The sequence below is a fragment of the Poecilia latipinna genome, unplaced genomic scaffold (assembly GCF_001443285.1).
Source record: "Poecilia latipinna isolate Pla-1442-1.1 unplaced genomic scaffold, P_latipinna-1.0 Scaffold260, whole genome shotgun sequence".
Classification (NCBI taxonomy): Eukaryota; Metazoa; Chordata; class Actinopteri; order Cyprinodontiformes; family Poeciliidae; genus Poecilia; species Poecilia latipinna.
Genome location: NW_015112876.1, coordinates 236,642 through 264,116, shown reverse-complemented (window position 1 = coordinate 264,116; position 27,475 = coordinate 236,642). Strand labels below are relative to the sequence as shown.

General features: G+C 38.1%; 1 protein-coding gene across 2 annotated transcripts in view; it reads left to right on the top strand.

The window, feature by feature from the left end:
* chd5 (chromodomain helicase DNA binding protein 5) overlaps nucleotides 1–26,733 on the top strand; it is a 46,743-nt gene extending 20,010 nt beyond the window's left edge. The window contains exons 4-40 of one of the 2 annotated variants that reach the window (XM_015033187.1): nucleotides 329–447; nucleotides 1,021–1,262; nucleotides 2,018–2,130; nucleotides 2,264–2,387; nucleotides 2,715–2,881; nucleotides 3,606–3,821; nucleotides 4,916–5,122; nucleotides 5,483–5,694; nucleotides 6,003–6,134; nucleotides 6,320–6,428; nucleotides 7,663–7,854; nucleotides 8,065–8,265; nucleotides 8,388–8,525; nucleotides 8,684–8,805; nucleotides 9,461–9,634; nucleotides 9,868–10,009; nucleotides 10,461–10,592; nucleotides 10,748–10,865; nucleotides 10,965–11,089; nucleotides 11,180–11,426; nucleotides 12,620–12,792; nucleotides 13,298–13,472; nucleotides 14,587–14,652; nucleotides 14,766–14,854; nucleotides 15,181–15,314; nucleotides 16,576–16,720; nucleotides 18,577–18,736; nucleotides 18,865–18,944; nucleotides 19,140–19,338; nucleotides 19,429–19,518; nucleotides 19,675–19,818; nucleotides 20,439–20,547; nucleotides 20,749–20,881; nucleotides 20,989–21,184; nucleotides 22,399–22,562; nucleotides 23,862–23,988; nucleotides 24,386–26,733. In XM_015033187.1, the coding sequence (XP_014888673.1) occupies nucleotides 329–447; nucleotides 1,021–1,262; nucleotides 2,018–2,130; nucleotides 2,264–2,387; nucleotides 2,715–2,881; nucleotides 3,606–3,821; nucleotides 4,916–5,122; nucleotides 5,483–5,694; nucleotides 6,003–6,134; nucleotides 6,320–6,428; nucleotides 7,663–7,854; nucleotides 8,065–8,265; nucleotides 8,388–8,525; nucleotides 8,684–8,805; nucleotides 9,461–9,634; nucleotides 9,868–10,009; nucleotides 10,461–10,592; nucleotides 10,748–10,865; nucleotides 10,965–11,089; nucleotides 11,180–11,426; nucleotides 12,620–12,792; nucleotides 13,298–13,472; nucleotides 14,587–14,652; nucleotides 14,766–14,854; nucleotides 15,181–15,314; nucleotides 16,576–16,720; nucleotides 18,577–18,736; nucleotides 18,865–18,944; nucleotides 19,140–19,338; nucleotides 19,429–19,518; nucleotides 19,675–19,818; nucleotides 20,439–20,547; nucleotides 20,749–20,881; nucleotides 20,989–21,184; nucleotides 22,399–22,562; nucleotides 23,862–23,988; nucleotides 24,386–24,513 (5,544 nt within the window). In that variant the 3' untranslated portion in view covers nucleotides 24,514–26,733. Of the gene's footprint in view, nucleotides 1–328; nucleotides 448–1,020; nucleotides 1,263–2,017; nucleotides 2,131–2,263; nucleotides 2,388–2,714; nucleotides 2,882–3,605; nucleotides 3,822–4,915; nucleotides 5,123–5,482; nucleotides 5,695–6,002; nucleotides 6,135–6,319; nucleotides 6,429–7,662; nucleotides 7,855–8,064; nucleotides 8,266–8,387; nucleotides 8,526–8,683; nucleotides 8,806–9,460; nucleotides 9,635–9,867; nucleotides 10,010–10,460; nucleotides 10,593–10,747; nucleotides 10,866–10,964; nucleotides 11,090–11,179; nucleotides 11,427–12,619; nucleotides 12,793–13,297; nucleotides 13,473–14,565; nucleotides 14,653–14,765; nucleotides 14,855–15,180; nucleotides 15,315–16,575; nucleotides 16,721–18,576; nucleotides 18,737–18,864; nucleotides 18,945–19,139; nucleotides 19,339–19,428; nucleotides 19,519–19,674; nucleotides 19,819–20,438; nucleotides 20,548–20,748; nucleotides 20,882–20,988; nucleotides 21,185–22,398; nucleotides 22,563–23,861; nucleotides 23,989–24,385 lie in introns of both variants that reach the window. The other variant, XM_015033186.1, reaches the window with a different exon arrangement.
* Nucleotides 26,734–27,475: the final 742 nt, after the last annotated feature.

Below are 27,475 nucleotides of genomic sequence, written 5' to 3'. Positions count from 1 at the left end.
CATCTTTGTTATTGCATATTTAAGTTACTGGGATATTTCACTATTGTCTAAATTGACATTACATTTTGTCTAAATATTTTTCTTGCAATTTGTTCTTCATCTTATAAGATCCCTTTGCATTTCCAACCATTCTGCACATCATGTTTTTCAAATACTTAAAGTAAAATATCTTATTGGCTCTACGGTTCTCCAAACCATTCTATTGTCTAGCAGAATGGTTGAAATCAGATCACATTGATCATCTCCATGAAAGTATAGACTTCAAATAAAATAATTTTGTTGTTGTTTAGTAATAAACGCATTGTGCCTCTTGCCTTTGCTCCACTAGGAACCCAAATCCTCCAGCCAGCTGATGCAAGAATGGGGTCTTGAGGATGTTCAGTATGGGTTCACGGAGGACGACTACAAAACAATCACCAATTACAAGGCTTTCAGCCAGTTCCTCAGGCAAGCATCTACATTCCTTTGTATTACTTTTTGTCTTTGTTAAACTGCTTTGTTTTCTTTCAATTCCAGTTGTTTGACAGAGTTCCCAGCTTAGAGCCTTCCACAGCACTCCTCAGTTAGACCAGAGAGCAGCGTGACAAGCTAACACTGCTCTTTTTGTTTGAGCTGGAAAGCTCGGCTGTTGTTATAAAGAGTCTGTCTCACCTGGGGCTGTCTGGCTCGACTAAGCCTCTGCTCTGACAAAGTGGAGCATGAGCTCCTGCGGTGCCCCCTGTGTGTAGTCAGCTGCTCGTTGGATGCCTGTGACAGCCGGAAGGCTTTGGGACTCAGTGCTCTGACCCACTATCTTTTACAGGCCAGCCTGCCAAAACTCAAGCTGTTGCCCGACAAATCTAACACATGACACACTCAAACCAAGGAATAGAAAATAAAACTTAAAGGGCAATGGGGTGTCAGTAAATCAGGACCCAGTTCCCTCCAGTGGCTGAGAGAGAAGGAAATTACACCAGCTGAAATGAAATGTGACATAATAAAGCTGTTGTTGTCGTCTCCTGTCCCTGTGGTTACGCCCAGGCCCCTCATTGCCAAGAAGAATCCGAAGATTCCCATGTCAAAGATGATGACAGTGTTGGGAGCCAAGTGGCGTGAGTTCAGTGCCAACAACCCGTTCAAAGGGGCATCTGCCACCGCTGTGGCCGCCGCGGTGGCCGCCGCGGTGGAGACGGTTACTGTAGCTCAGCCAACATCTGTCAGCAGCAGCCAGCTGAGCTCTCTGCAGGGCATGTTAAAAAAAGCCAAAACCAAAGAAGGAAAAGGTAAGACCCTCTGAAAGTGTGACGCTTATCATGAAATATTGTGGTAAATAAATATTTTCTGCTATTCCTTACTGAAACCTGACTCAGAAACTGTGGAGTAAACTTAAACAGGTTGTTTATGCTGGAATACATTTTAATCTCCAGAGCAATGTAAAAAAAAAAATCCTTAACGACAACCAGATATTGATTTAGGGACAGGTCCTATTTTACATGGACTTTTTACCTTACAAATAAAACCATCTTTTCAAAACCATATTTTATATTAGGGTTGTTGTAAGCAATTATTTTAGTAACCGAGTATTCTATCAATTTTTCCTGATAATTAATCAGGAGCAGTCAAATAACAATTTTGGTAAAATAAAATACTGGTAAATGTTGCCATAAGACCAGTATTAATATTGGATATCAATTTCTGCCCTATTTTTCACTATGTTATGCTTATTGTCCTACTGAGTTGTTGATACTTAGCAGTCAACAACTCGTAGGTGAAAGTGAGATCGTTGTGCAACACAAATAATCATCTGGCTGGAACACAGGGCTCTAAACAGTAAAGTACATAAAACATAATTTAAATAAGCTTAAAGGCAGGCAATTTCCTCAAGAAATTGTAATAATTGAGTTTTCAAATCATTCTACTTTATATTGACTTATTTTATCTTTGATATTAAAATGACATTCAAGTATATTAAAAGAAGCTAAAGCAGAATGAATGCATACATTTTCATGGCACTATACTGTATGTTTGTCTGCCTTAGGGCCAGGAGTTAGAAAGAAAAGCAAGACCATAAAAGAAGTGAAGAAGAAACCCAAGCCGAAGAAGACCAAATCAAAAACTGGTCAAAGTGGGAAGAAGAAGAAAGCGTCCTCTGTACGTGTTATTTTACCTTGTGTTCACCTTTCCAGCTTCTTCACCCAACATTTTTCCTTTAAATAAAAGTGAGCAGACTTTGTGTTGCTCCAAGCTCTTTAGCTTGTGTATTTTGGTGCGCTTGATTTTCCAGAGCGAGGAGGACTTTCTGGAGGAGTCAGACTTTGATGACATCAGTATCCACAGTGCCTCTGTGCTTTCTGATACCTCTGGGGCCACCAAGAAAAAGGCCCGACGTGGGCGGAAAAAAAGGAAAAGTATGTTTACAGTTTATTCTTTCGGAGCACTGTGGTTTATTTTCCCCTCCAAAATTTGACTGAAATCCCTACCGAACCAGACTGTTTGATTTTCTGTAATGAGGTAATTAAAATGTACTTTTTTCTTTTAAAGCTTTATTTATTGTGGGAAAACGTATTAGGCTTTTATCCAGCCGTCAATTCTTCTATACATATGGAGTTTCTCCATTTACTGTAGCTGTTCAAGATTAAATGATTTGTTTTCCTGTGGTAGAGAATCAGGACACTATGACTCTCTATATGTTAGACCCAGTCATATTGTTTCAATTATTCCTTTAAATATGGCAGAGGAGGATGGCGATGGCTATGAGACTGACCACCAGGACTACTGTGAGGTTTGCCAGCAGGGAGGAGAAATTATCCTCTGTGACACTTGTCCAAGAGCCTACCACCTTGTCTGTCTGGACCCCGAGCTGGAAAAGGCGCCTGAGGGAAAATGGAGCTGTCCACACTGTGTAAGTGGAGCCATTATTTCAAATTAACACAATATTTCAGTAGGAACATGATAATTAATCAAGCATTTCTGCTTAACAATTTGATAGATATATTATGCAGTAGTGCTAAATCAAGATTAAAACTCCATGTATAGCAAAATACTTGTAGTGTCGTCTTCTGAAGAAGAAGATTTCACCTTTCTGTTGCCTATAGACACTCAGAATTTTCATATTCAAAGTCATACCTATGAGACACAATGTCAAAATTATAATGTAGTTCAGGATTATGAGATTAAAGATAATTATTTCCACTCTAAAACTCATATTTCTGAAATCATTAGTTATGTTTATGAGATTCAAATCATAATTTTGACTTATGAAGCCAAAAATATAACTAAAAGTTTCATCATTGTCTCCTTTGTAAGTGATGCTGTGGGCCTGATCCTTTTCTTTGTAATGCATGCAATTATGCAGTCTGAAAACTGGTTTTACACATTTTACCAGGCATGCTGAAAAGCATGGAGGGGGCTGCAGGTTTTTACCCGAGACTGCTGCTGCTCTACTTTTTGATTTTTGCTAAATAAATGGGAGATAGTTTGGAGTAAAACTACTCTTTCAGAGAAAGTTTAATGCTCAAACTACTTTTCTGCTGTGCTCTTAATAATATATAAATTCCTACAGATTGTGCCTTTCATAATTTTTTAAAGTTATATTTAAATAAGCTATTGACTTTCGTGACGGTCAGGAGAAGGAGGGAATCCAATGGGAGGCCAAAGACGAAGAGGAGGAGGAGGAGCCAGCAGGTGAGGAAGAGGATGACCATATGGAGTTCTGCAGAGTTTGCAAGGATGGAGGGGAACTTCTGTGTTGTGACACCTGTCCATCGTCCTACCACATCCATTGCCTCAATCCACCTCTACCTGAGATCCCAAACGGGGAGTGGTTGTGTCCTCGTTGCATGGTGAGTTCGCCATAAATTATCACTTGGAGCAAATTACATAACAATAAACTATTTAAAGTTATGCCAATTTATCTTAAACTTTTCCAAATGCACATTTAGTGTGGACTTTTTCTGTTGTTTGATTTTATCAAAGCAGAATGCATGCACTTCTCCGGTTTTTGTATTTACTGTTATATTTTAACTTTGGTTTGTTTTTTAAAAAAAATGTTTCTGTATTTTTTTTTGTTTATTATATTGTAATTTCTTTTTGACAAATTAGTGCAGATGCAGTTGAAAACAGATGTGCAAATCCATTGTAAAACAAATGCAGATTTTTTTCTTTCATTGCTTTTTGACAGTAGATCAAATTAAATGTTTTCTGATGTCTGTTTAGTATTACCAGATTGATTTATATTTACTACATGCCAGAATAGTGAACATCATCATATTTAATTCTACATTTCTTTAGTGTTTGGTTGAATTACATTTTGAACTAGATAAATTGTCAGACTTTTAGGATTCCCTTCCACAAGATTGTCACAATGGTTTCTTGAAATTTTGATCTATTTGTTCTGCTAGAATCTGAATAACTAAATCAGATTGCGTTGCTTCCATGCACCTTTTTAACTTCGCACACAAACGTCCCATGGTAGTGACATCAGGGTGCTGTGATTGCCAATTCAAAACCTTGACTTTGTTGTCCTTAACCCACTTTATAAGCCTTTGCTTGGAGTAATCGTTCATTTGGGAGAATAACTTGAACCCAAGCTTTAACTTCATGAAGATGTCTTTAGGAGGTTACCGAAACGGACCCTGCCTGTCTTCCAGATTATCCTGTACTTCTCTACCCTCTCTCTTTAGGTCTGTGCTCTATTTAAACAATACATCACATTATTTCCTCTTACTATCTATTTTATGAAGTGCCCCAGTGCCTCTTACAGCAAAGCAACTCAATGCCCAATAGTAATCTTGGTCAAACTAACCCAGAAAGGGAACATTCAGTATGATTTAATGTCAGACAGTGAGGGGCAAAAAAGGTTTTTCTTTTTTTTTATACAGCAACTGTACACTTTGGAATTTCTTTTGAGGGTTTCATTTAAACCGTTTTCTCTCAGTGCCCTCCTCTCAAAGGTAAAGTGCAGAAGATTCTCCACTGGATGTGGGGAGAACCGCCGCTGCCAGCTGAGCCACCCGCAGGCCCTGATGGCAAGCCAATTGATCCACTGACCAAGCCCCCGCTCAAGGGGCGCCCAGAGAGGGAATTCTTTGTAAAGTGGGCTGGCCTTTCATACTGGCACTGTTCCTGGGTCAGCGAACTGCAGGTGAGATGCCAGGAGTGAGGCCAGTTTCAACTCAACATTTGGCATCAGTAACTATGTGCCCTCGGTGATAAACGTGGGGTGCACAAAAACAGTGAGGAGAGTATTTTACAAAACAGTCTCAGCACTTTTAACAAGTATGTAGTTATTGTTTGAAGATTAAAATCACAAAGCAATCCAACTACTGTTTGGTTTACAACATTTTTCTTTATTTTTAAATAATTAGAAAATTCCCAAAATCGATGATGAGTAATATTAGGATTTTTTCTAAGTAAAAACACATTTTATAGCAGGAATATTATATATATATATATATATATATATAATTTATTTATTTTTTTTTTTTCATTTGTGACTCTTCAGTTAGAGCTGTACCACACAGTCATGTATCGGAACTACCAGCGGAAGAACGACATGGACGAGCCCCCGCCATACGATTACGGCTCAGGAGAGGAGGAGCTCAACAATGAGAAGAGGAAGAGCAAAGACCCCCAGTACGCTGCAATGGAGGAGCGCTTTTACCGCTATGGCATTAAACCAGAGTGGATGGTTATCCACCGGATACTCAACCACAGGTCATTTTCACTTCACTATTTTTCCTAAAATGCCACACATCTCACAGGCCTGGAACTGAAACGAAGTGCAATTAAGGTTGACTTGCTTTCCTTTTCTATCATTATATAATACGGAAGTCATTCTATATAATATAGAAACATTCCGTTGTTTTAAAACACACACAATAAAGTTGATCATTTTAAGTTATTTTTAGAGTTTCCCCATAATCCACCACATTTAACACTCACAAGACATACTTTAAAAGAAAGATACTCTACCAAAAATATTCTGGACTTTTAAAATTTTTGTTGTGCTTGCTCTGTTTTAGTTTTGATAAAGACGGTGATGTGCATTACCTAATCAAGTGGAGAGACTTACCCTATGATCAATGCACTTGGGAGGCAGATGATTTTGACGTCCCAGAGTATGAGATCCACAAAGCTTTTTACTGGGACCACAGGTGAGTTTCCCATGTTTTGTGGTAATCTTCCTAGTTAAATGTTAGAAATTGCAAAGACAGTTCCTGCTCACACAGATATTTGTATCTTTAAGTCTTTTGTTCATTATTAACGAATCGTGACTTAACTTGTATTGTCCCACTTATAGTATTTTGCTCAGGAGATTGTTGCTGTATTTATTTTACAGAGAGCAAATTTTAGGAGAGGACCAACGCCCTCTTGTGGTGAGAAAAGGGAAGAAACTAAAGGAGAACTATCCAAAAAGGGAAATCCCTCCTGATGCCCCCATCATAGATGTAAGTAGTACATACAAAGTGCTTTGCAAATGTATTTTGTAACTTGTTCACATTTTGTCATGTTACACCAACTTATGGGATAGACCATCACAAAGTAGCCCATACTTGTTTAATGGAAGCAAAAACGCAGTTTATATGTATTCAGCTCTGCTGTTTGTTGAAAAATCTTTTGTTCCAGTTACATCAGAAACTCTGTTAATATATCAGCCTCCTTTAGTTACTTGTCCTGCAGAAAGCCATAATATAGTTCTGCCTCCACCATGTGTCACAGTTGGAACGATCTGTTCAGGGGAATGTGAAGTGTTAGTTTTCTGTGATATAAGGCGTTTTGAGTGTCGGTCAAAGATATTTATTTTGGTCTCCTCTGATCAGAGAACTTTCTTCCATGTGTTTGCTGAGACTCTTGCTTGTCTTATGGCAAGCTTTCTAAAAGGCTTCTTTATAGTTTTCTTTCAACAGTGACTTTGCTCTTTCCAATCGTCTGTAAAAGCTAGAATTGCAGAGTGCACAACTATTATCTGCTCCATTGACAGATTGTCCGTCTGCAGCTGTGGATCTTCACAGCTCCTCTACAGATAAAATTGCTCTCTTGGCCTCTTCTCTAAATAAATGCTGTCCTTGACCAGCCTGTCGGTTTATATGGCGGCCATGTCATGGTTGGTTTATAGTTATTTCATATTCAGTCCCATTTAAATATTGATTCGTGAGATCTCCAAAGCTTGAAATGTTGTGTTATTACTTAATCCTGCTTTAAATGTCTCCACTACTTTATCATTGACCTGTCTGGTCTTTCTCTTTGTCTTCATAACGCAGTTTTTTTTTCTACTAATATTCTTTAGTAAACCTCTTTGGCTTTCATGGTTACAGCTATATGTATAAAAATGATCTCTATTGAATAATTCAGTGACTTCTGAAGGCAATTAATTGAGCTGAATTTTACATTAAGGTAGCCATTTAGATGGAGCTGAAAGCTAGTTAATTTTATATAGTATGGCATTTGAACAAAAATTGTAAGCTACTTTTTACCTTTATAAACAATTTTGTGCTTCTTTGTGTGATCTAGCCAAACAAATACCACTAATATACGCTGAAGTTGATGCTTGTAACATGACAAAACTTGAAAAAGTTTAAGGAAGAAGTTTAAAAATACTTTTGCTAGACATTATACCAAGGATGCCAGTTTTGTTAGAATATGTCAGTTCCACAAGTCACAATTATATTTTCACACCACCAGCCAACCATCAAATTTGAGCACCAGCCCTGGTATATTAATGCCACAGGGGGAACGCTGCACCCATACCAGCTGGAAGGTCTGAATTGGTTACGATTTTCCTGGGCTCAGGGAACAGATACCATCCTGGCAGATGAAATGGGCCTCGGAAAAACGGTTCAGACAATAGTCTTTCTCTACTCACTGTATAAGGAGGTAAGAGTGTCTCTTTTTATCAAGCTCATATTCCAATCGAAACGAAATAGGCATGAGTAGTGATACTGGTCCTAGTAATATAAATGGTAATATGTGCTTGGATCTAATCAATTTGGACAGTGAGAAAAAAAGAAATGATAAAACCTGGTTTCCTTTTCTCTTTGGAGCACTGCAAGAGTGGCTTACTCATGTCTTTTTTCTGTCTGTCAGGGCCATTCCAAGGGGCCTTTCTTGGTGAGTGCACCTCTGTCTACTATCATCAATTGGGAGAGAGAATTTGAGATGTGGGCTCCAGATTTCTACGTGGTGACTTACACCGGAGACAAAGACAGCCGGGCAATTATCAGAGAGAATGAATTCGCCTTGGAGGACAGCGCAATAAAATCTGGACGCAAGGTGTTCCGGATGAAGGTGCTGTACCTCACGCTCTGACAGAATCGGGTTGGAATAAATGAAATTGTGCATGTTAAATGTTTCATAATGTCTGTGCATGTCAACTAGTTGAGGATTTTTGTCATTTATTCTTCTTGCAGAAAGACTCTCCCATCAAGTTTCATGTGCTGCTGACATCTTACGAGCTGATCACTATAGATCAAGCCATTCTTGGCTCCGTCACCTGGGCCTGCCTGGTTGTGGACGAGGCTCACAGACTGAAGAACAACCAATCAAAGGTAAGGAAGCTAGATGTTCAGGTACCTGCCGTTCTTTGTACTGGAAGCAAAAACAGCAGAAATTCATCAATTAATCTTAACAAGAGAAAATGCTTTAGATGGAGATTTTGTGAAAGGGTAATTGAGGTTAACCATCTCACTTCATGTGCCTTGCTTAGTTTTTCAGGATTCTTAACGGGTATAAGATCTACTACAAGCTGCTGCTCACTGGTACTCCTCTGCAGAACAACCTGGAGGAGCTTTTCCATCTACTTAACTTCCTCACCCCAGACCGCTTCAAGTAAGGCCTGTCACTTCCAGCCATTATCTGCTTAACCATCTGTAAGCCAGTTTGAATGCAGAGACATGACATCTGTGTAGCATTTATGGAAAATCATGACTTTGATTTTGGCTTCCACACCGTCTGCATGTCAGTTGTTAAAACCATTCATGAGTCAAATATTTCAACACACAGGTGGAATATCATCACACTGTGTTGCCTCGTATAATCAACATTACATTACATTATATTGTTTTTCTTTTAACTTCATTTAATGCAAGTTTAAGTGTGTTCTGTTTGTGTCTTCAGTGTGCATTTCTCACCACTGACTAGAATGTTGCAGTGTAAAATAATTAGGCTGTATTTCAACAGCTAGATGTTGTGTTCATGCAAGCAACGCTGATGCAATCGCACAACAACTCGTCAACTGTACACTCGTGTCATAGCTTCAGTGAAACTGGGATGAGACAAAAAGACGGATCTTGTGTTGATCAAATGTAGGGTTGCTGAAATATTCATTCATTCATCTATCCATTATCTGATCTGGTTTATGCTTGCCGGATTGGTTGGGAGCCTGGTGCCGATCTCCAGCGTCACTGGACAGGATGTTGAAAAATATATTTATACTTTAATTATTTGAACTCTTGTACATTCATGTGACCTCTGATCTCTTCAGCAACCTGGATGGCTTCCTTGAGGAGTTTGCAGATATCTCTAAAGAGGACCAGATCAAGAAGCTCCATGACCTCCTCGGACCTCACATGCTCAGGCGGCTGAAAGCTGACGTCTTCAAGAACATGCCGGCGAAGACGGAGCTCATTGTCAGAGTGGAGCTCAGTCCCATGCAGAAGTAAGCATTTTGGACAACGGATTTTATGACGAAGCCTACCAGATTTCATTTCCATCTAAATAATATAAACATTTGAAGCAAGTGATATTAGATAAGATAAGAGATAAGACAAAACTTTATTATACACCCTGGTGGACATTTTCATCTAAAAGCAGCGTCAAGCAGCCAGAAGTAAAACACCTTTATTCTGTTTTGCTAATTTTCAAATCTGCTCAATATCTGACACCTTTCAGGAAATATTACAAGTTTATTTTGACGCGGAATTTTGAGGCTCTGAACTCCAAAGGGGGAGGGAACCAGGTGTCCCTGCTCAACATTATGATGGACCTGAAGAAGTGCTGTAACCACCCCTACCTGTTCCCTGTTGCTGCTGTGGTAAGCCACCAAACCTTCAAATAGAATTTTTTCTAGCCAAAACTTGTTGAAGCTGACAGGTTCTTGTTGTTTTCAGGCACATAGTAGAATTTTATAGCACCATCAAGTAAATCCTCTATTTATATTAAACATGACTTAAAAGCAACCCAACTTTGTAATTTGACGCCTTGATATTGGACCTCTGTCTCTTTAAGAAGCTTCTTCTCTTTTGGGCACGCTGCCTTCAGCACGTCATCGTAGCAATAAGTCTCATTGTGCCGTTTACAGCCATTCTCAGATGAGTTGGACAGAGTAATAACATAGTACGATATACAGCTCAAAAAAGTTGATTTTACATAATACATTCCATATAAAAATGTATTATCAGTTGTATTTACAAATTGGTTTTAATACTCATTATATTCATAAAACTCTGCGTTTACTGACTGGTGCTGGGTTTTTCATATTGTAGGAGGCTCCTGTTTTGCCTAATGGTTCTTATGATGGCAACCTGCTGGTGAAGTCTTCAGGAAAACTAACCCTGCTTCAAAAAATGCTGAAGAAACTCAAAGATGAAGGACACAGAGTTCTTATTTTCTCTCAGGTAACAGTCGAGTAAATACTGTGATTTGGCACGAGACCATGACATTCAGTGCCTAACTACCTTTCAGCAGCAGTTTTACAAATCCGCTTGACAAACCAGATAAAAAAAATGTTCAGAATGCGGCTTTATTTGATTAAAGTTGATCTTATCCACAGATGACAAAGATGTTGGATCTGCTTGAGGATTTCCTGGAGTTTGAAGGCTATAAATATGAACGTATTGACGGGGGGATTACTGGAGGCTTACGGCAGGAAGCAATTGATCGTTTCAATGGTGGGTTTTTTCTCTAGTCAAGCATTTTCCTTAGCTATGTGCCACTTTGTTACACTCTCCTGGAAATGAAGGTACTCTCTACTTTGTTTTGCGTAACAGCTCCAGGGGCACAGCAGTTCTGCTTTTTGCTTTCAACGCGAGCCGGAGGTCTCGGCATCAATTTGGCTAGTGCAGACACCGTCATCATCTATGACTCTGACTGGAATCCACACAATGACATCCAAGTATGGATATCTCACAGCCTGCACGTTCTTGCATGCATTTAGTGGATCACTGTGTTCTTCAGTTTTAATCAATCCTTTTAATTACTCCAGGCTTTTAGCAGAGCCCACCGAATTGGCCAAAACAAGAAGGTGATGATTTATCGTTTTGTGACTCGGGGATCTGTGGAGGAGAGAATCACTCAGGTGGCAAAGAGAAAAATGATGTTGACTCACCTGGTGGTGAGGCCCGGCCTGGGCTCCAAAACCGGTTCCATGTCCAAACAAGAACTGGACGACATCCTCAAGTTTGGAACTGAGGAGCTCTTTAAGGATGAGATGGAAGCAGCACGAACCATGGGTACATGTGTTTTTCTACCATCTACATTCACATTTGTGAAGTCAGACACATTTTTTGCTTTCAGAGTCCTTAAAGTTTCAGAGACTATGAAGGACTTTGTGTATTTTGAGAAGTGGCACACAGGTAAAGTTGAATTTTTTTCATGGAGTAAAAATTGATGAATCACTTCTAATTGTTTTCCACATGTAATTTGAGATTAGTATTCTACAATTTCATCGAATAACTAAAATAAGAAAAAAGTGGGCCAAAGTACAACTGCCTCAACTTCAACATTTAGTCTTCTATGGTAGGAGCCTTTAAGCATCCCACTTTTTGACTTGGTATTTGTCTTCTCTGCTTTGCCAAACCTTTCTAATTGTTTTCAGGTTTGGCTCTTAACTGTAGCGAGACCAGTCCAAAATCTTACCTTTCCACCCATGACATTAATCTTCTGTTGAATTATATGATCCTTGAACTCACAATGCAAATGAGCAAATGTAAGAAAATAAAACTACTAAGACAGTTTCACTTTATTTTAGGTTAACCAGTTTCACTATAATTGATAAAGGTGTGATAAAGGTGTGAACAAAAAAAACAAAAACAAAAGCATCTTCTACAGAGTCAGTTTAAGGATTTGCACATTTACTTCACCCACTTATTGCAGTTTTTCTCATAACTTTGCTTGTATTGTCTTTTAAACTATAGCATAGCAAATTTTATGTAGGTAATGCAACTTCTGAGAGCAATAGTAGTTCAGGCAAATGTAAACTGAAGTACACTTATTTTGTTCAAGCTATAGACTTTGACAATACTTTTATTTATCTATATCTATTAGAAGGCCTTTTAGTAAACCCTTATTTAGGTAGACAGTTTACGTGATCAGCAGAACTTCTGACAAGTGGAAACATTTTATAAAATGACACCTGGTACTTTGCCCTGATACAAGACATTTTTTATGAGAGACTAGATTTTTATCTATATATGTCTAGACATTGCAAAGTACTGTTATTAGACCACTAAACTATTTTTTTTTCTATTGAGAAATCTCTTTACAGAAATCTCCATAAATCAATAAATCTACAGAACACAATAAAAAAGTATTTTAAAAGTGTCCTCCTGGTGTTCAAACACTTTTATTTGAAACATAGTTGACACATTTTCGTCTTATGTAGAATGATCCCTTTCGTAACTAATAAACACTCTCGCCTTGCCAGGTGATAACAAAGATGGTGAGGAGGGCAACGTCATTCACTACGATGACGATGCCATTTCAAAGCTGCTGGACCGCAGCCAAGATGCCACCGAGGACACAGAGATACAGAACATGAACGAGTACCTGAGCTCGTTCAAGGTGGCGCAGTATGTGGTGAAAGAAGAAGATGAAGAGGTGAGAACCTAACTTTAGTCTTCATCCTCGGAACACCTGCTGGGAATCTTTGGACCATAAAAAGGTTCAGTACAGTTGTTATGCTGTAGCCTTTAAGCTCAGTAGATCAAGACAAAGCAAAACTTTGTGTTAAAGATGTTCCGTCATCTTTATGTATAAATGTTTCTGTAAAAGTATTATTTCATCTGGACCATCTTGCAGTATTGCAGATGATGATATGGCAGAATAAGTGTTGATTTAAGATTCTTTATCAGCACTATAAAATATGTAACTTCATCAAAAAAAATCTAATCAACAGTTATTGGTAAAGGAATTATTTTATATGCTTCTAAAAGGGCAAACAGGCTGACTTACTCTTCAGTTTGCATAATTATAATTAAATATTGAAACAATAAATCCAGGATGCCTAGCAACACAATACAAGCGCAGAAAATTCTCGTTTGAATTCAACTTAGTAGCCAGCTTTTAATTTGCTTTGCTGATGTTTGTGTCGATCGATGATCAGGAGGAGGTAGAGCGAGAAATCATCAAGCAAGAGGAGAATGTGGACCCAGACTATTGGGAAAAGCTCCTCCGCCATCACTATGAGCAGCAGCAGGAGGACCTGGCCCGAAATCTGGGAAAAGGCAAACGCATTCGGAAGCAGGTCAACTACAATGACGCGACTCAGGAGGACCAAGGTAAGCTGCGCCAGCTGAAAACACACAAGGCTCCACATGCCTGTCAGATGTGGCTGTAAGCCTCTGCTAAAATGTGTTAACTTTTTAAAATGTAGAAAACTGTTTTCTGGTAGTATAATGTAAAAAAAAAAAAAAAAAGCATGTTTAATACTTGTTAAAGGTTACTTTTATAAATTATTTTAATCTGACAAACAAGCCTCATGTTTTCATCTTGTGTGAAGATATTCACCATGTCCCTGTACAAATCTTCCTCCTGCCTCTAGAGGGAGTATAAGTCCATCCACCTTATAAATGTTTTATTTTCAATTGGTGCAACAGAACTGTTTGCCTGAATAAAATGGCAACAATTAAATGTTGGAATTAAGTCTTTTACCTATTGCAATATTTATTTATTTTACAAAAAAAAAAAAGAAAGATGCCAGATTTCCATTTTATTGTTTGCCAAAGGACATCTGAGTTTGACATCTAAGCAAGAAAACCATTTCCTAATTCGAGTGGCAGGAAGAATCATGTTTTCCATTGGATTTTATTGTTTTGCTACCAATTCAAGTAAGTCCATGCTGCTTGATAGTGAAAAGCCCTTCTGTAGGCTCAGGAAACCCTTTCTTATTTGCAGTCTCAAAGCTGCATTTATAAATTTTTTACTGTTTTAAGAATTCTTTATTAGCTCATCATGAAGATAAAGACTGGGTGTCTGAATTTGACCCTTTTATATCTCATAAGGATGATGATGTTTTTAGAGGAGCACAACTGAGGTGAGGCTTTAAGGCTAACTTCCAAATCTAACAGAATTATGGCACATTTTGCAACCATTGTCTTGTGCCTCATTATATAATAATAATAATAATGAAAAAAACCTGAAGTTTGTGTTTTCTCAAAAAATTCCAATTGTTCCTGTAGATCTTTGAGTGCAATTTACAAAACCAGCTGCAGCAAAGTCTGAGTTAAAGTAAGTTCTGCACAGCTGTGCTGTGTGCATATTTGCCCAGCTGTACAGGAGTGGTCTGTAGTAATCTGCAGTGCCATGGCGCCCTCAGGTGGCCACCAACAGAAGCGAACGCAATGTACTGTTTCTCTTTGATGTGTTGCTCAGAATGGCAGGATGATCTTTCAGACAATCAATCGGAGTATTCCGTGGGGTCCGAAGATGAGGACGAAGATTTTGAAGAGAGGCCCGAAGGTAAGCAGCCACGCGAACTTTTATGCTTTTTTTTTTTTTTTCATTCACATTATTGCTAAATCTGCAAGCATCTGAATACAGCTTTTTTAACTTTGAATTTTGGTCATTTGTAGGTGGACGCAGGCAGTCTCGTCGACAGCTTAAGAATGAGAAAGACAAACCTCTGCCCCCCTTACTGGCACGTGTTGGAGGCAGCATAGAGGTATTTCATTAGCTCCCTTTTGATTTGTGCTCTGATCCAGAATTTCAGTCATTTCTGTTGAATAATGGGGGTTTTTTGGAGTCAGAGACTTTTGAGAAGCTCCTCAGGATTTACCAGTTCCCTCTTCACCGAGAATGAAACAGTCACAGTAACATAAAGCAGTGTGGTATATTATACCATGTTATAAAGGTCAGGCTATCTCTGACTCTCTAACTCTGGCTGCTATCTCTAACTCCGGCTGCTCTCCTGACGTTTTAGCTCCATGCCCTGCGTCTTTGTCCGTCCAATATGTGTTTACACCATTTTCTCCTTATCGCCATCTCAAGGTCCTTGGGTTCAACACTCGCCAGAGGAAAGCTTTCCTCAATGCCATCATGCGCTGGGGCATGCCACCTCAGGATGCTTTCAACTCGCACTGGCTGGTCCGGGACCTTAGAGGGAAGAGTGAGCGCGAGTTTAGGTGATGCCCTACAATTATTTGTATTTTTCTGTGACATGCAGAGGACAGGTATTTTATCAAACAGCTCTACCATGCTAGAGAGGGTTTTTAGAAAACGTAAGAGACCATTATAGGATGTACTTTTCACTGTATGTTTTTGCTTGACTGCTGAATTCAGGTTTATATTGACTTTTTGATTTAGTAAATGTTCCTACAACTGTTTGTAGCAGTGATGCAGTGCTTGTATGGCTATATCTATAATATCAGCAAAAGTGTTCTTACCCATTAGAGTGTACACATCACTTTAAAATCACAACCTTCAATCCTATTTTGTGGGAGTTTTATGTAATAGACCAACACACACTTTTACATGAATTAAAGTTATGTACTTTTCTAATTTATTTGCATTTTAATCTGCTAAATGTGTCACATATTTGTAGTCAGTCGCTTTTTTTATCCACTACCCCAAAATAAAATCCAGTTTAAAAATTGTCTACAGAATTCACCTAACTAGTAAATAAATTATGCACATATAATTTCTCTCATCTATAAATGTTCTGTGAGAGTGTTAATTTTTTAATGTAATCCTTGAAGAAAAAACTTTTATATGTTGGCATGAACAAATCAAAACCCGAACCTAAATCCAACTGAATATTTGTGGCAATACTTGAAAGTTGCTGCTTATACAGACATCCGTCCAATCTTTGTGTTTAATCTGTTTTCCAAAGAAATAAACTCTTTTTAGACTCTAAATGTTCACATATTCCAAAATACTGCTGCAATTCCAGCGAAAGATGAATTTCAATTGTAGGACAAATTAAATTAAAATATGTATTTTCAGTATTGTAGGTAATTCAAAATGAACAACTTCATTTAATGAGCTTTTTTAAATTATTCTCTCGCATAGCTAATTTCAATTATTAAAAAATATATATATAGCACATCTCAGTAACAAGGCAGTTCAAAGAACTTCCCATCATAAAAACACAAAAATACATAGAACACAAATTTAACAATTCAGACATTATATTTTGCCAAGTATTGTCATTACGCAATCAAAATGTTGTGTAATTTTCTGAAATTAGAAATAAAATCCTGAGTTTCTTGAATTTAGAGGGAATATTGATGTGGTCTCAAGCTTCTTATTTCCTCTTCTGCTTATTAATTCTTATTCCAACACTACACCTCCTGCTACAACCTCAGCTTTTTGTAACTATTCCACCTGTTTGTGTAGCTATCTCTCTTGCCGCTAACGGTTGAAGTGTGTGTCTCTGTGCACCAGGGCCTATGTGTCTCTGTTTATGAGACATTTATGTGAGCCAGGTGCAGACGGAGCGGAGACCTTTGCGGATGGAGTCCCCCGTGAGGGCCTGTCTCGACAGCATGTTCTCACCAGGATCGGAGTCATGTCGCTTGTCAGGAAAAAGGTACCGGTTGTTAAACCCCAGAAATCTTCTCCGTAGAACACCAAGTCCTGTGTTGGAACACTGTGGGATTAGGAAAAAGTAGGTCAGCATATCTACGCAGGAGAAAATGCACAGAGAGAAAAAAAAATGGTTGTTGGGGTATAAACTCTCCCCTGCAAGAAAGATGTTAGTTTTGTTAGATTTGTTTGCTGTGTTCACACTTGAGAGATGGGAAAAGCTTTGTGGGTAAAGTCCTGGTAAACACTGTTTTTCTACTTTTTCTTCAGTCAAGTAATATTCTGATTTGAAGCACCAACGAAATCTGTGCTGTCATCACCTCTAAGCTAATTACTTCTGTAAATATTATTTAATCATTGGATCTCAGGTGTAGAAAAACTTACAAATAATCTTTCACTGACTAATTGTATTTGATAAATTAAATTGTTGATTGTATTCATAATTTTTTTTGAAGATCAGAATAGTAATTTTGCAATGTTGCTATGTGGAATTATTGCTAAAAAAATGTTTTCTTTTGATCAGTGCAGTGAAAATAAGTTTTATTTCAGTTTATATTAGAAATTATGCTTTTTGGTCTGTTTTTTATATTTAACAGCTGGCAAATTATTTGTATTTATTTATATATTTTAGCTTAGTTACAACTAATTGGCGTCAGTGACTTCTGGCAGTGATTTTAACTTCAAAGATTAGTAAAGATTTGGATAATCTTATGTCCTATCTAAAAAAAAAGAAACTTGTTCAGTTTTTAATTGGCTAAAATATTAAGAAAGATAAGACAAAAGGCTTATTAGCCTGAATGTATTCGTGATACAAAGGTCATAAACAAACTCTATTTTTTTTTACTTACAATGGCTTCCAAGGAGCAAAGCAGATTGTTTTGTAATCTTTTAATGTATTTTTCTTCAGTGGTTCTCCAACCTTTTAAAAATATTTCTCTTGACTTCAGCTATTATTTTGTACAATGTTTGGATCCATTCCCTTATCTAGGCATGCCAGTAGTGAAATATCTATGATATGTCTAAGAGTGGAACAGAATACTCTTTGAAAAATCCCAGCAATGATCTGACAAGCAACCCCAGAGATATAATTACATGGTATTGTTAAATACTGTCTGTCTGTCTGTCTGTCTGTCTGTCTGTCTGTGTTATCAATATCATAGTCAAAGTATTAGAAGACATTGAGTAATAATATCAAATGTAAGAAAAACATATTCCCTTTACAACTGACAAGTACTGAAATGCATGTGTGACTGCAGCCAAAATAAAACTTCAAAAGACAAACAGAAAGTCTGATAAAATACCAATCAAAACCACTTTAAAGTAATGCAAAAAGGTCTGGGACCACGAAGGCAAAATATCAAAACATGAGGGATGATGCAAGAATTCTGCAGTCACATTGAGTGCAGAACTTTCTAAAATGACTAATGTGTTGCTTCAGTAACTGCATGCATGAACGTTGAAATAACTTGTGCTTACTGCTGTAAAGCAAAAGTACTGAAGAGCCACAGCTGATATTTCCTAGGCAGAACATGCCATCTGCACTTTCTGATATCTGTGGTACAAGCCTTTGGTGTTTGGTAAATATGCAGATTTTTTTCAGCTCACCAGATAAGGATAATCTTCCTAAAAATGTTATTTGAATGTTCGTAACAGAAAATTATTGCTGGGTAGGTTTGAACTCAGGAGGGGCTGGTGCAGCTGTCTACAGGCAAAATTAAACCAGTGAGTCTGGAGGACTCAGTGGAGTTCCTCCTAATCCCTCACTTGAAGAAAGTAGGGCATCCCTTGGAACTGTCGGATTTTCATTATCACCGTTAAGGCAATGTTATTTATTTTATTTTTTCATTTTTTTAACTTTAGGTGCAGGAGTTTGAACATGTAAATGGGAAGCTGAGCTCTCCAGATCTGATTCCCATTGGAATGGAGCTGAAGAAGCTGACTGAAAGTGTGTCTTCAGATCCCAACACCCCGGTGCCAGCCAGCCCTGTGGCTACACAGCCCAGCACCCCCGTCCCACCAGGTTGGACCTGAGTCTCTACAGTGGTCATGTTTCACTTTTCTTTGACTGTGTGATTGCGGTTTTTATACACAGAACAAAACTATAAGACAAAAAGCTATGTTGTGATTTTTTTTGGGGGGGGACTGCAGAGAAGGCTGAGTCTTTGGTACGAAACGCTGAAGATAAGGAGACTACAGAGACAGATGGAAAGAAACAATCTGAGCAGGAAGTGAGTCTTCTTTTCCCCCATTCTTCTGCTATATTGTCTATACTCTTAAAAGTCATCACATTTTTGTATAAGTCATCTTAACATCCTATGGATCTTGTTCTTTCACTCCAAAGCACCTTTGAAGTTGTTCCCTCTGCCAACTGCCCTCTGCCAACTGTCCTTATTCCCCTTCTGTTGCATCTATTGCCCCCACAGCAAGCTCCCAGTGCAGAGCTAGTATCTGTACCCAAGAAGGCTGCTGACAGTGACGAGACGAAGGCAACCTCAGAAGAGACAACAGGAGATGAGAGGAACAGAACCAAATCCCCCATGACAAAGGCCGAGCCACCTGCCTACCCAAAAGAGTCTGCTTTCAAGCCGGCAGAGCTGCCATCTAGTCATACCTCACCTAAGAGTGAGTGGTGCATGATTCATGCACTGCGAAATTATTCATCTGCGAAGGCTGTGCTTTGTATGTTTAATCTTTTGTTTCTTATATCCTCAGCGGACCCCTGCAAAGAAGCCGAGAAGTTCTCTGAAAAAGGAGAGGCTGGTTCTCCTCGGGAAAAAACCGAAGACAAAGAAAATAAGCCAGGTACACAGCGTGTGAGATGAATTCTCAAATGAAGCAAGTACAAAAGACACAAAAGCACGGCTCCTCTAGGAAACAACTGTCTGTTTGTAGTGCATGTAGTCACATTATATGGATATCTCTTATGAAAACATCCTGTCTTTTATATAACTATCGCAGACGATGTGAAGAGTGAAGATGCATTAGAGGGTCGATTGAACGGAGACAAAGACACTCTGGATGAGCTGGATGAGAGCAGAAGAGAGGACAAAAATGGATTCAAAGCCAAGTTCATGTTTAATATCGCAGATGGAGGTTTTACGGGTAAGAAATTGAATGAGACTGTGTCAAGCACGGTGTAAAAAATGTCTGCAGTTCGGGTTTGCTTGACTGTGTTGAATCTTCCCCTAAAAACACTATATATTTAAATGTTGGATTTTATTTATAAAAATAAACACAACTTCAACAGTACATTTTACTTCAGCAATCTAATAAAATATTGATTAAACTGTCAAATAATTTGCTATTTTTTACAAGTAAAAAAAAAAATAACAGTCACAACTAACAGTAGGATTTCTTTAGTTTGCCAACATTTTACTAAAACATCATTATGCAACTGTTAATATACCTGTCACTCCTTCTATTAGTTGCAGATAAATCTGAATGTATATTTAAAATCTCTCACATTACGTGATGCTGCTTTTGAAAGTCAAGACACTGTACATCAGTTTCTTTGACTAAATATTTCCTGATTTTCTTTACATGCCCCAGTTTTATGTCTTAATGCTCAACTGATGTTTTCATTTAAATGACATGCCGGAGAAACATTGGTTTCTTATTAATCCTTTTTTAAGTCTAGATTTTTTTTTTCCCAGTGATGTGAGCCGTTTGAATCTTTGTGTTTGTCTGAAAGAAAATGTCTGTTTTTACTGTCATGCTGTCAGAGTTGCACACCCTGTGGCAAACCGAGGAGCGAGCGGCTCTTTCGTCTGGAAAAATGCATGACATCTGGCATCGTCGCCATGACTACTGGCTGCTTGCTGGCATCGTAACGTATCCTTTCGCATGTCAGAGCCGAAAGCTCTGCATCTCGCAAAGTAACGTAATTACCTTTGACAGGAAGGAGCTGCCTTGGAAGAAGGCTGATATTTTCAGATTGCTCTGAGTGATATGCGAGTTTTTCCACACAGCCTTGAACTTGTTTTTATTTGAAGTGTCCCTTGTCTGTTTTGCTTGACTGAGACTTTCTATCAGACACGGCTATGCTCGCTGGCAAGACATTCAGAATGACCCCCGTTATGCTATTCTGAATGAGCCATTCAAAACAGAGATGCACAAGGGGAACTACTTGGAGATGAAGAACAAGTTCCTGGCGCGGCGCTTTAAGGCAGTTTACAGCCTTTATTTAAAAAAAAAAAAAAAAAGAATCTAAGCTTTTCAAAGGTTTTTCTTGTTTTTATGTGCTCTTCTTTTTTTCTCTCTCTCTCTCTGCAGTTGTTGGAACAGGCATTGGTGATTGAGGAGCAGTTGCGACGGGCAGCTTACCTCAACATGACCCAGGACCCCAGTCACCCTGCCATGGCTCTCAACACGCGCTTTGCTGAGGTGGAATGTTTGGCCGAGTCCCACCAGCACCTCTCCAAAGAGTCTCTGGCTGGGAACAAGCCTGCCAATGCTGTGCTTCATAAAGGTGTGTGGTCCCGCTCCAAACCTAAAGCCTAAAACACTGGTGACTCAGGAGCTCTTTTTTTAATTATAGAAAACTGATAAGAAAGTAAACAAGCCCTGCATATTTTTTGGGAGGCAGAATTATATAAAAAATATTTTTATATCACTTAGATTTGATTGACAAAAATTGAAACATATTTTGAGTCCATTTCAAAATGTTTTTGTCATTGTTTTTCTGCAAAAATGCGGACAGTGCATTAAAATACTCAAAATGAGCTGATTTCACATTAATAAAACAGGTTAATTTTTTCCATCCAGACAGACAGAAAAACGGGCTGGCAAAGGAAGTGCACACAGATGTTTCCATATCTCTGTTCTCTAAAAAAACCCAAACAGGCGGGCAGCAAAGATCCTGTTTCACACAATGGTTTCACTTCATGTTACTTTGACTCAGCATAGAAAACGGCTCACAGTGATTAGTGGGATGAAAGTTTAGGGAGAGGCCAAACACTTAATCAAAGTGAGGCATTAAAGCATTTTCGTTTGGAAATTATGTGTCCATGACACTAATGGGTTTATCTGCCAGAAAACATAATATACTTGCATGGTGCTGATTGGATGTGCCTGTTTAATGGGACTTTCAGTTCTTGGTGGTTTATGGCTTAAAATTCTGTATAAAGCAATTAATTGTTTTTTATGGACCTAAAGATTGACTAATGTTTTTCTAAGATTTTGTATTCATCTTTCTGCCTGACTTTTTTTCATTTACTCAAATAACCACACCTCCCACTGGCCAAAGTCAAGGTCAGGTTTATTTATATCGCACTTTACCAACAACGTATGCTGCACAGAGTGCTTTACACACCATAATGCAACTAAAAAACCAAAATGACTGACTATAGTGGAAGTGAAGTAAAATACACAATAAAAAAAATCTATAAGAGACTAAAAATTAAAATGTCTAGGTAAACATTTGTAAAAGCCAAACATGTACCTCCAGTAGAGATTTAAAATTTTCCAGTGTTTGTGCATATTTAATATTTAATGGCAGACTATTCAAGATTCTAGTGCCTACTACATATAATGTAGTAGGCACTAGGTTCAGATGTTGGGACTAGGTGACATCTGTTCTGAACTGAGCATTTCTTCTGTGGACCATAATTAAATATCAGAGAGATAAGTAAGGAGGGACTCGATTACAAAAAAAGCTTACTGTGTATTTTCATGCTGCTGCAGTGCTGAACCAGCTAGAGGAACTTCTGAGTGACATGAAAGCAGATGTGACACGACTTCCCAACATGCTGTCCAGAATCCCACCAGTGTCGGCTCGTTTGCAAATGTCGGAAAGGAGCATCCTGAGCCGCCTCACCAGCAGAGGCAGCGAACCTCCACCACAGCAGGTGAGATGACGGTTTCAAAGAAAATCGTCAGATTGCTTTGAAAATGGATACTGCTTCATATTGTCTACATTTCTTGGCTTCCCTTAACAGTTAAATACTCTAATATACTCCAAATAGATAGAATAGAAACAACAGAGTCAAAGCAGCTTCATGAATTAAAGCAATACTATCATGCATTTTCTAAATCCCAGCCATTAAAAAAATAAAAATAAGTCTGTGACAAGCCAGCAACAAGACTAAAGGTTAATAAGAGCCATTACTAGAGAACCCAAAAATAATAAACATAAATAGCATTATATAAAAAAAGCTGTTTAATTTTAACATTTTTAATATGCTAAAATTGATATAATTAATTAATTTAAATTAATCAATTAATTAGTTTTAATGAATAAAGACTCCAGAGCTTTTACAGAGTGACTCAGTACCAGACAGGGTAAAAACAGGAGCATCGGGTGTTGAGTGGGAATAGGTGCAATTGCTAAATGAATATGGAACAGCTGCTGAAGAGTTTCATCTGAGGTGGCTTTATGGTGCAACGTCAAGTCACTTTATGGTGCAACGTCAAGTCACTTTATGGTGCAACGTCAAGTCACTTTATGATGCAACGTCAAGTCACTTTATGGTGCAATGTCAAGTCACAATCAACTCAAGAACATGTGTTGTGGAGAAAACAGGAAGTTAATAGAACACAGTGCAATAGAGAAACCAGATTACCAAAATATGACAGGAACTACAACTCAAACCAGAGCTCAAACCAACATGACAAACTAAAGTGTTGCACAAAACCAAAGTTTGAGCACGACGTCCTTCATCTTATGACAAAAAGGGAATTAAAAAAAAATCCACTCGTATTGTTTTCTTTCATCACCGAGCTCAACATTTTTCTCCCTAAGGATTAAATAAAAATTGATTTGTCTCATTGTCTTCTCCTCTAGTGTCGCATCTTAGCAGAGTTTAAGTGTTTGTTTTGATTCACTCTTGTTTAACGGGTTATTTTGTAAAGTAGGACAAAATAGCTTGTCTTGTCTGACATTGCTGTTTTGTTGCTATTTTTCTCTGTCATTTTGACAAACCTTATTAGCAGTTTTTATTAATGTGCGTTCCTCCTTCAGAAAGTCAATTTGTCTGGAAGAAGAATACAGTTCTGGTAATGCTGATGAGATGCAGTTACTCATACTATGTACTTGCAGCTTCAACATGCAAAGATGATTGACCTCTTGTTTTTTTCTGATAAATCATTCATATAACCTTGCCGCTTACAGCCGGATAATCCATTTGTCCTGTGTTTTGTTTTTTCAGCCTTTTAGCCAGGGAGGTTTCGGCTGCTCCCAGATGTACAGCAGCGGTTTTGGTGGGGGATTCAGAGGACCAGGCGGACAGCCTATGGTCAACTACAGCCAGATGCCCCTTGGACCTTACGTCAGCGGTAACAGGCAACACTCGCTGTAACTCATAGTGACATAGTGCAGGAGCGAAATGGCTGCTGCGACAAGCAATGCAAACTAATTTACTGTGAAAGATAACACTTGTATAAAGAAGCAGATGTTGAAAGCAATCATTTTAACAGATTAGAAAAGTGTCATGAATGCAAAACATTACTGTTTCTCACTTCTCAGTATCTGTATTGTATTGGCATTTTTTGTCCATCTTAATCTGATTAATTGCTGGGTCTGACTTTAGTGCCCAGAAGCTTTTGCAGTTAAAAAAAAGAAGAAATCCAATGGATAAATACAACCGAGTTATTTTTGTACTCTTTGTGCTGAAGATGTCTTTTTTAAATTCTAAGCGCAAGTAACTAAAGATTGAAGTATTTCCTTCCTCAGTGTCATCTAATGGCCCCCCACCTCCTACAAGCCATTTGGACAAGAAATCACTTGACTCGTTCAGAGACGGGGCCACGCCTGAACTCAAGTCAGGCAAAGCAAGTGATGTCATCTGTATTGAGGACTAGACCAGCTCTGTATAATTGACCTGAGGTCAGAAACTCCCAGGGATGGAATCTGAATGGATGACTGCTGCCCTTGTCTTATGCTACATCCTTCATTTTTTCCCTCCTATCTCATAATCTGCTAACTGAAGTTCGGCTATGAGCGGATAAGGCAATTAACTTTTTCATCCGTGTACATGTATCTATCAAAAAAGTTGCACTTTTATCTTTCAAGGATCCTATAGAGGTGTTTCAGTAGGTATTTGCTTTCTTTGTAGAAATACTGAGAATCAGGAGGGAAGATGAAGCAGTTTTTTTTTTGGAAGAGGACTTTGGAAGGTCTGCACTATAAAGTAAAACTCAATCAAGTCAAGTGTCAGATGCTCTTTATTGGGGCTCGTCTTTATCTTTTAATGTAAGTTTTATTTATTTAAATTTTGCAAGCTGTGACTTTGTAAATCTGCTTGCAATCCCTTGCTTTTCTGGATTTGCCAACCCCTTTACACTGTGACTGTGCTGCTCTGAAGCTTGTTCTATGTGAAGAGGAGAGAAATTCACTTGTTGTTTGAGTCAATAGTTTTCGAACATCAGTATCTTCAAAGTTACTGTACACGAACGTGTTTTTATCCTTTATGTTATAGAATAATGGTTATGGAGGAAATCAAAACCTTTACCATGTACTGTATGCTTTTGCAAAACAGTTTATCTGAATCCTATGAAGACTGCCACCTGCTGGTAACGTTGAGAAAGTAGTTCTTGCCGAAGGTGACGCTACATCTAACTGCATCACCTTTCAAGGGTGGCGTCTTCTGCTGTACATATTAGGAGACTGCAATTTATTTTACATCACGAAGGTCTAATGATAGTGAAAATAACAACAGCTAAAACAGATGTTCAGGTCTTAGCATTATTCATAAAAATCCAACCAAAAAAAAAAAAAAGTAAGTTACAGAAGATTTTTAATTTTAAATTGTTTTGTACTGGAAACAGTTTGTGACTGTTTGTTTGAATGTTAGTGTTGCTTGTAGCGCTACACCCACATACACCACAGTGGGACCATAAACTGGAACTTTTTTGCTTGGCCTCTCTTCAGACCAAGCGAGAGTAAGAACTAACAAGTTTCATTTTCTCTTTTATGTCCAAGAGCTGTCCTTCTTCCCTTTTTAACGAAAATACATGCTTATGTCTCATTGTCACATTCAGCTCACTTTAGGATCTGAGTTTTTGTATCCCTCTATTTAAGTTGCAGTAAAAACAGATGCATAAACTTACTTGATGCCATTACAAGGGAATAACCCACTCTTTGATGCAGTGTCTTTTCTCTGCTGAGGCACAGATTGTAAAAGAGGTGGTGCCACAGTCTAAAGTTGCATGTGTTCTCATTCCAATTTTAAAGGACCAGGGTTGCACATTGCTACTCTGTGCAGCTTTTTTGTTTGTTTGTTTTTACTGTTCTGTTTGTGTTGCTATCCATTTTTTTTTACTCGTAAAATGTGTGGATTTAACAGAAGACAGTGATTTTTGTTACTAATCTTATTATAAACTGAATATATTAACCCTTGCAACTGCTTACCCGAGAAACCAAGGAAAATCTGAATTCATATTGGATATTTTGACAAATGCACCAATTAAGCACATAACAAGAAAGAAGCCTTCATAGATTCAATGCTTCCGTAATAATCAAATTATCTGCTGAATTTGTCTGAGCTGGGCATATGTTTTGTGCACACTTTAATTGTAACTAGATTACAGAGTAGTTGGCTTTTTTTCTGTGGTTGCTTGTGAATACAACATTGAACTTGCCCTCTGCTCTGCAGTGTGGCAAAAAATAATATTAAGAATGAATACTGTAACGGGTAATCAGTGGTACTGTTAAAGACGGTGGACTTAAAAATCCAGCCAAAAAAAATGTAGAGATGAACCCCAAATAAAGCTCTGCTTAGGGTCTCGTACTTACTTGGAACTGCCCTGGTTGAACCACAGTGGTGCCCCCTAAATATTTGCCTAGATTTATTTAACTCATTTATGTATTTATTTATTTCATTTTACATTTATGCATTGACAGAAGAAGATGTCTGCATGCCCTTTTCTGAATTGAGTATAACTTACTAAACGGGTTGGAGGTTTCTGCTGGTGCAGTCAGTGGGGTGGCAAGAAATTTTCCGGGGTGGCCGAGGCCCCCCAGGGGGCACCACTGTTGAACCAAAGAAACATCTGAAATACAGTCTTTAAAGACTGATATTACAAAACCACTTCATGAAAGCTTCTTTTGCCAACACTGTTGGAGCATTTTTTTAAAAAAATGAAAATTCTTGTTTGCTGTAGTTTCATAATTGAAAGTGATCAGACTTCATCTAAGGCTGGATTCATGCAGGCCACTTTAGGACACAGAATCTTGGAGTCTGAAGCCATGCTGTTATAAAATGGGTGATAATGAATCTTCTTCTACTCTCAAGACTGCAGGAAGCATCTTCGATGATTAAAAATTACATTTTAAGCTAGATGTGAAATTAATTGATTGATATTTTTGTTTTTGAATTGCACATCAATTTTGTCTTTACATTGTAGAATTAAAGAAAAATATTTCTGAATTGTGTCTTAAATAACTTGCCACATTGCTGTACTTTGGCCTTGTTTTGGTGGCACTTCAAACCTATGTGTTTGCTTTTTTTTTGTACCATTTTGCTCCATAAATGATGAAATCACTAATCTCCAAAAAGTCCTCTACACTTTCCTCTGCAGTTTAAGCTCAAAATTTGTGAGTATAAAACATATGTATGCTGATTTTTTTTTTTTGTGTGTGTGTGTGTGTGTGTGTTGCTGAATTCCAGTCTTACAAGTTTCAAAAACACTAACATTGAAGAAAGCTGTATGGGGGCAAATACTTTTATACAACATTGTGTTTGTATTTTTTTCTCTTTTTCCAAAGTGCAGTGTAAATCTTTGTTTCTGTCACTAATTCCTAACTTAAATGGCTTTCTACCAG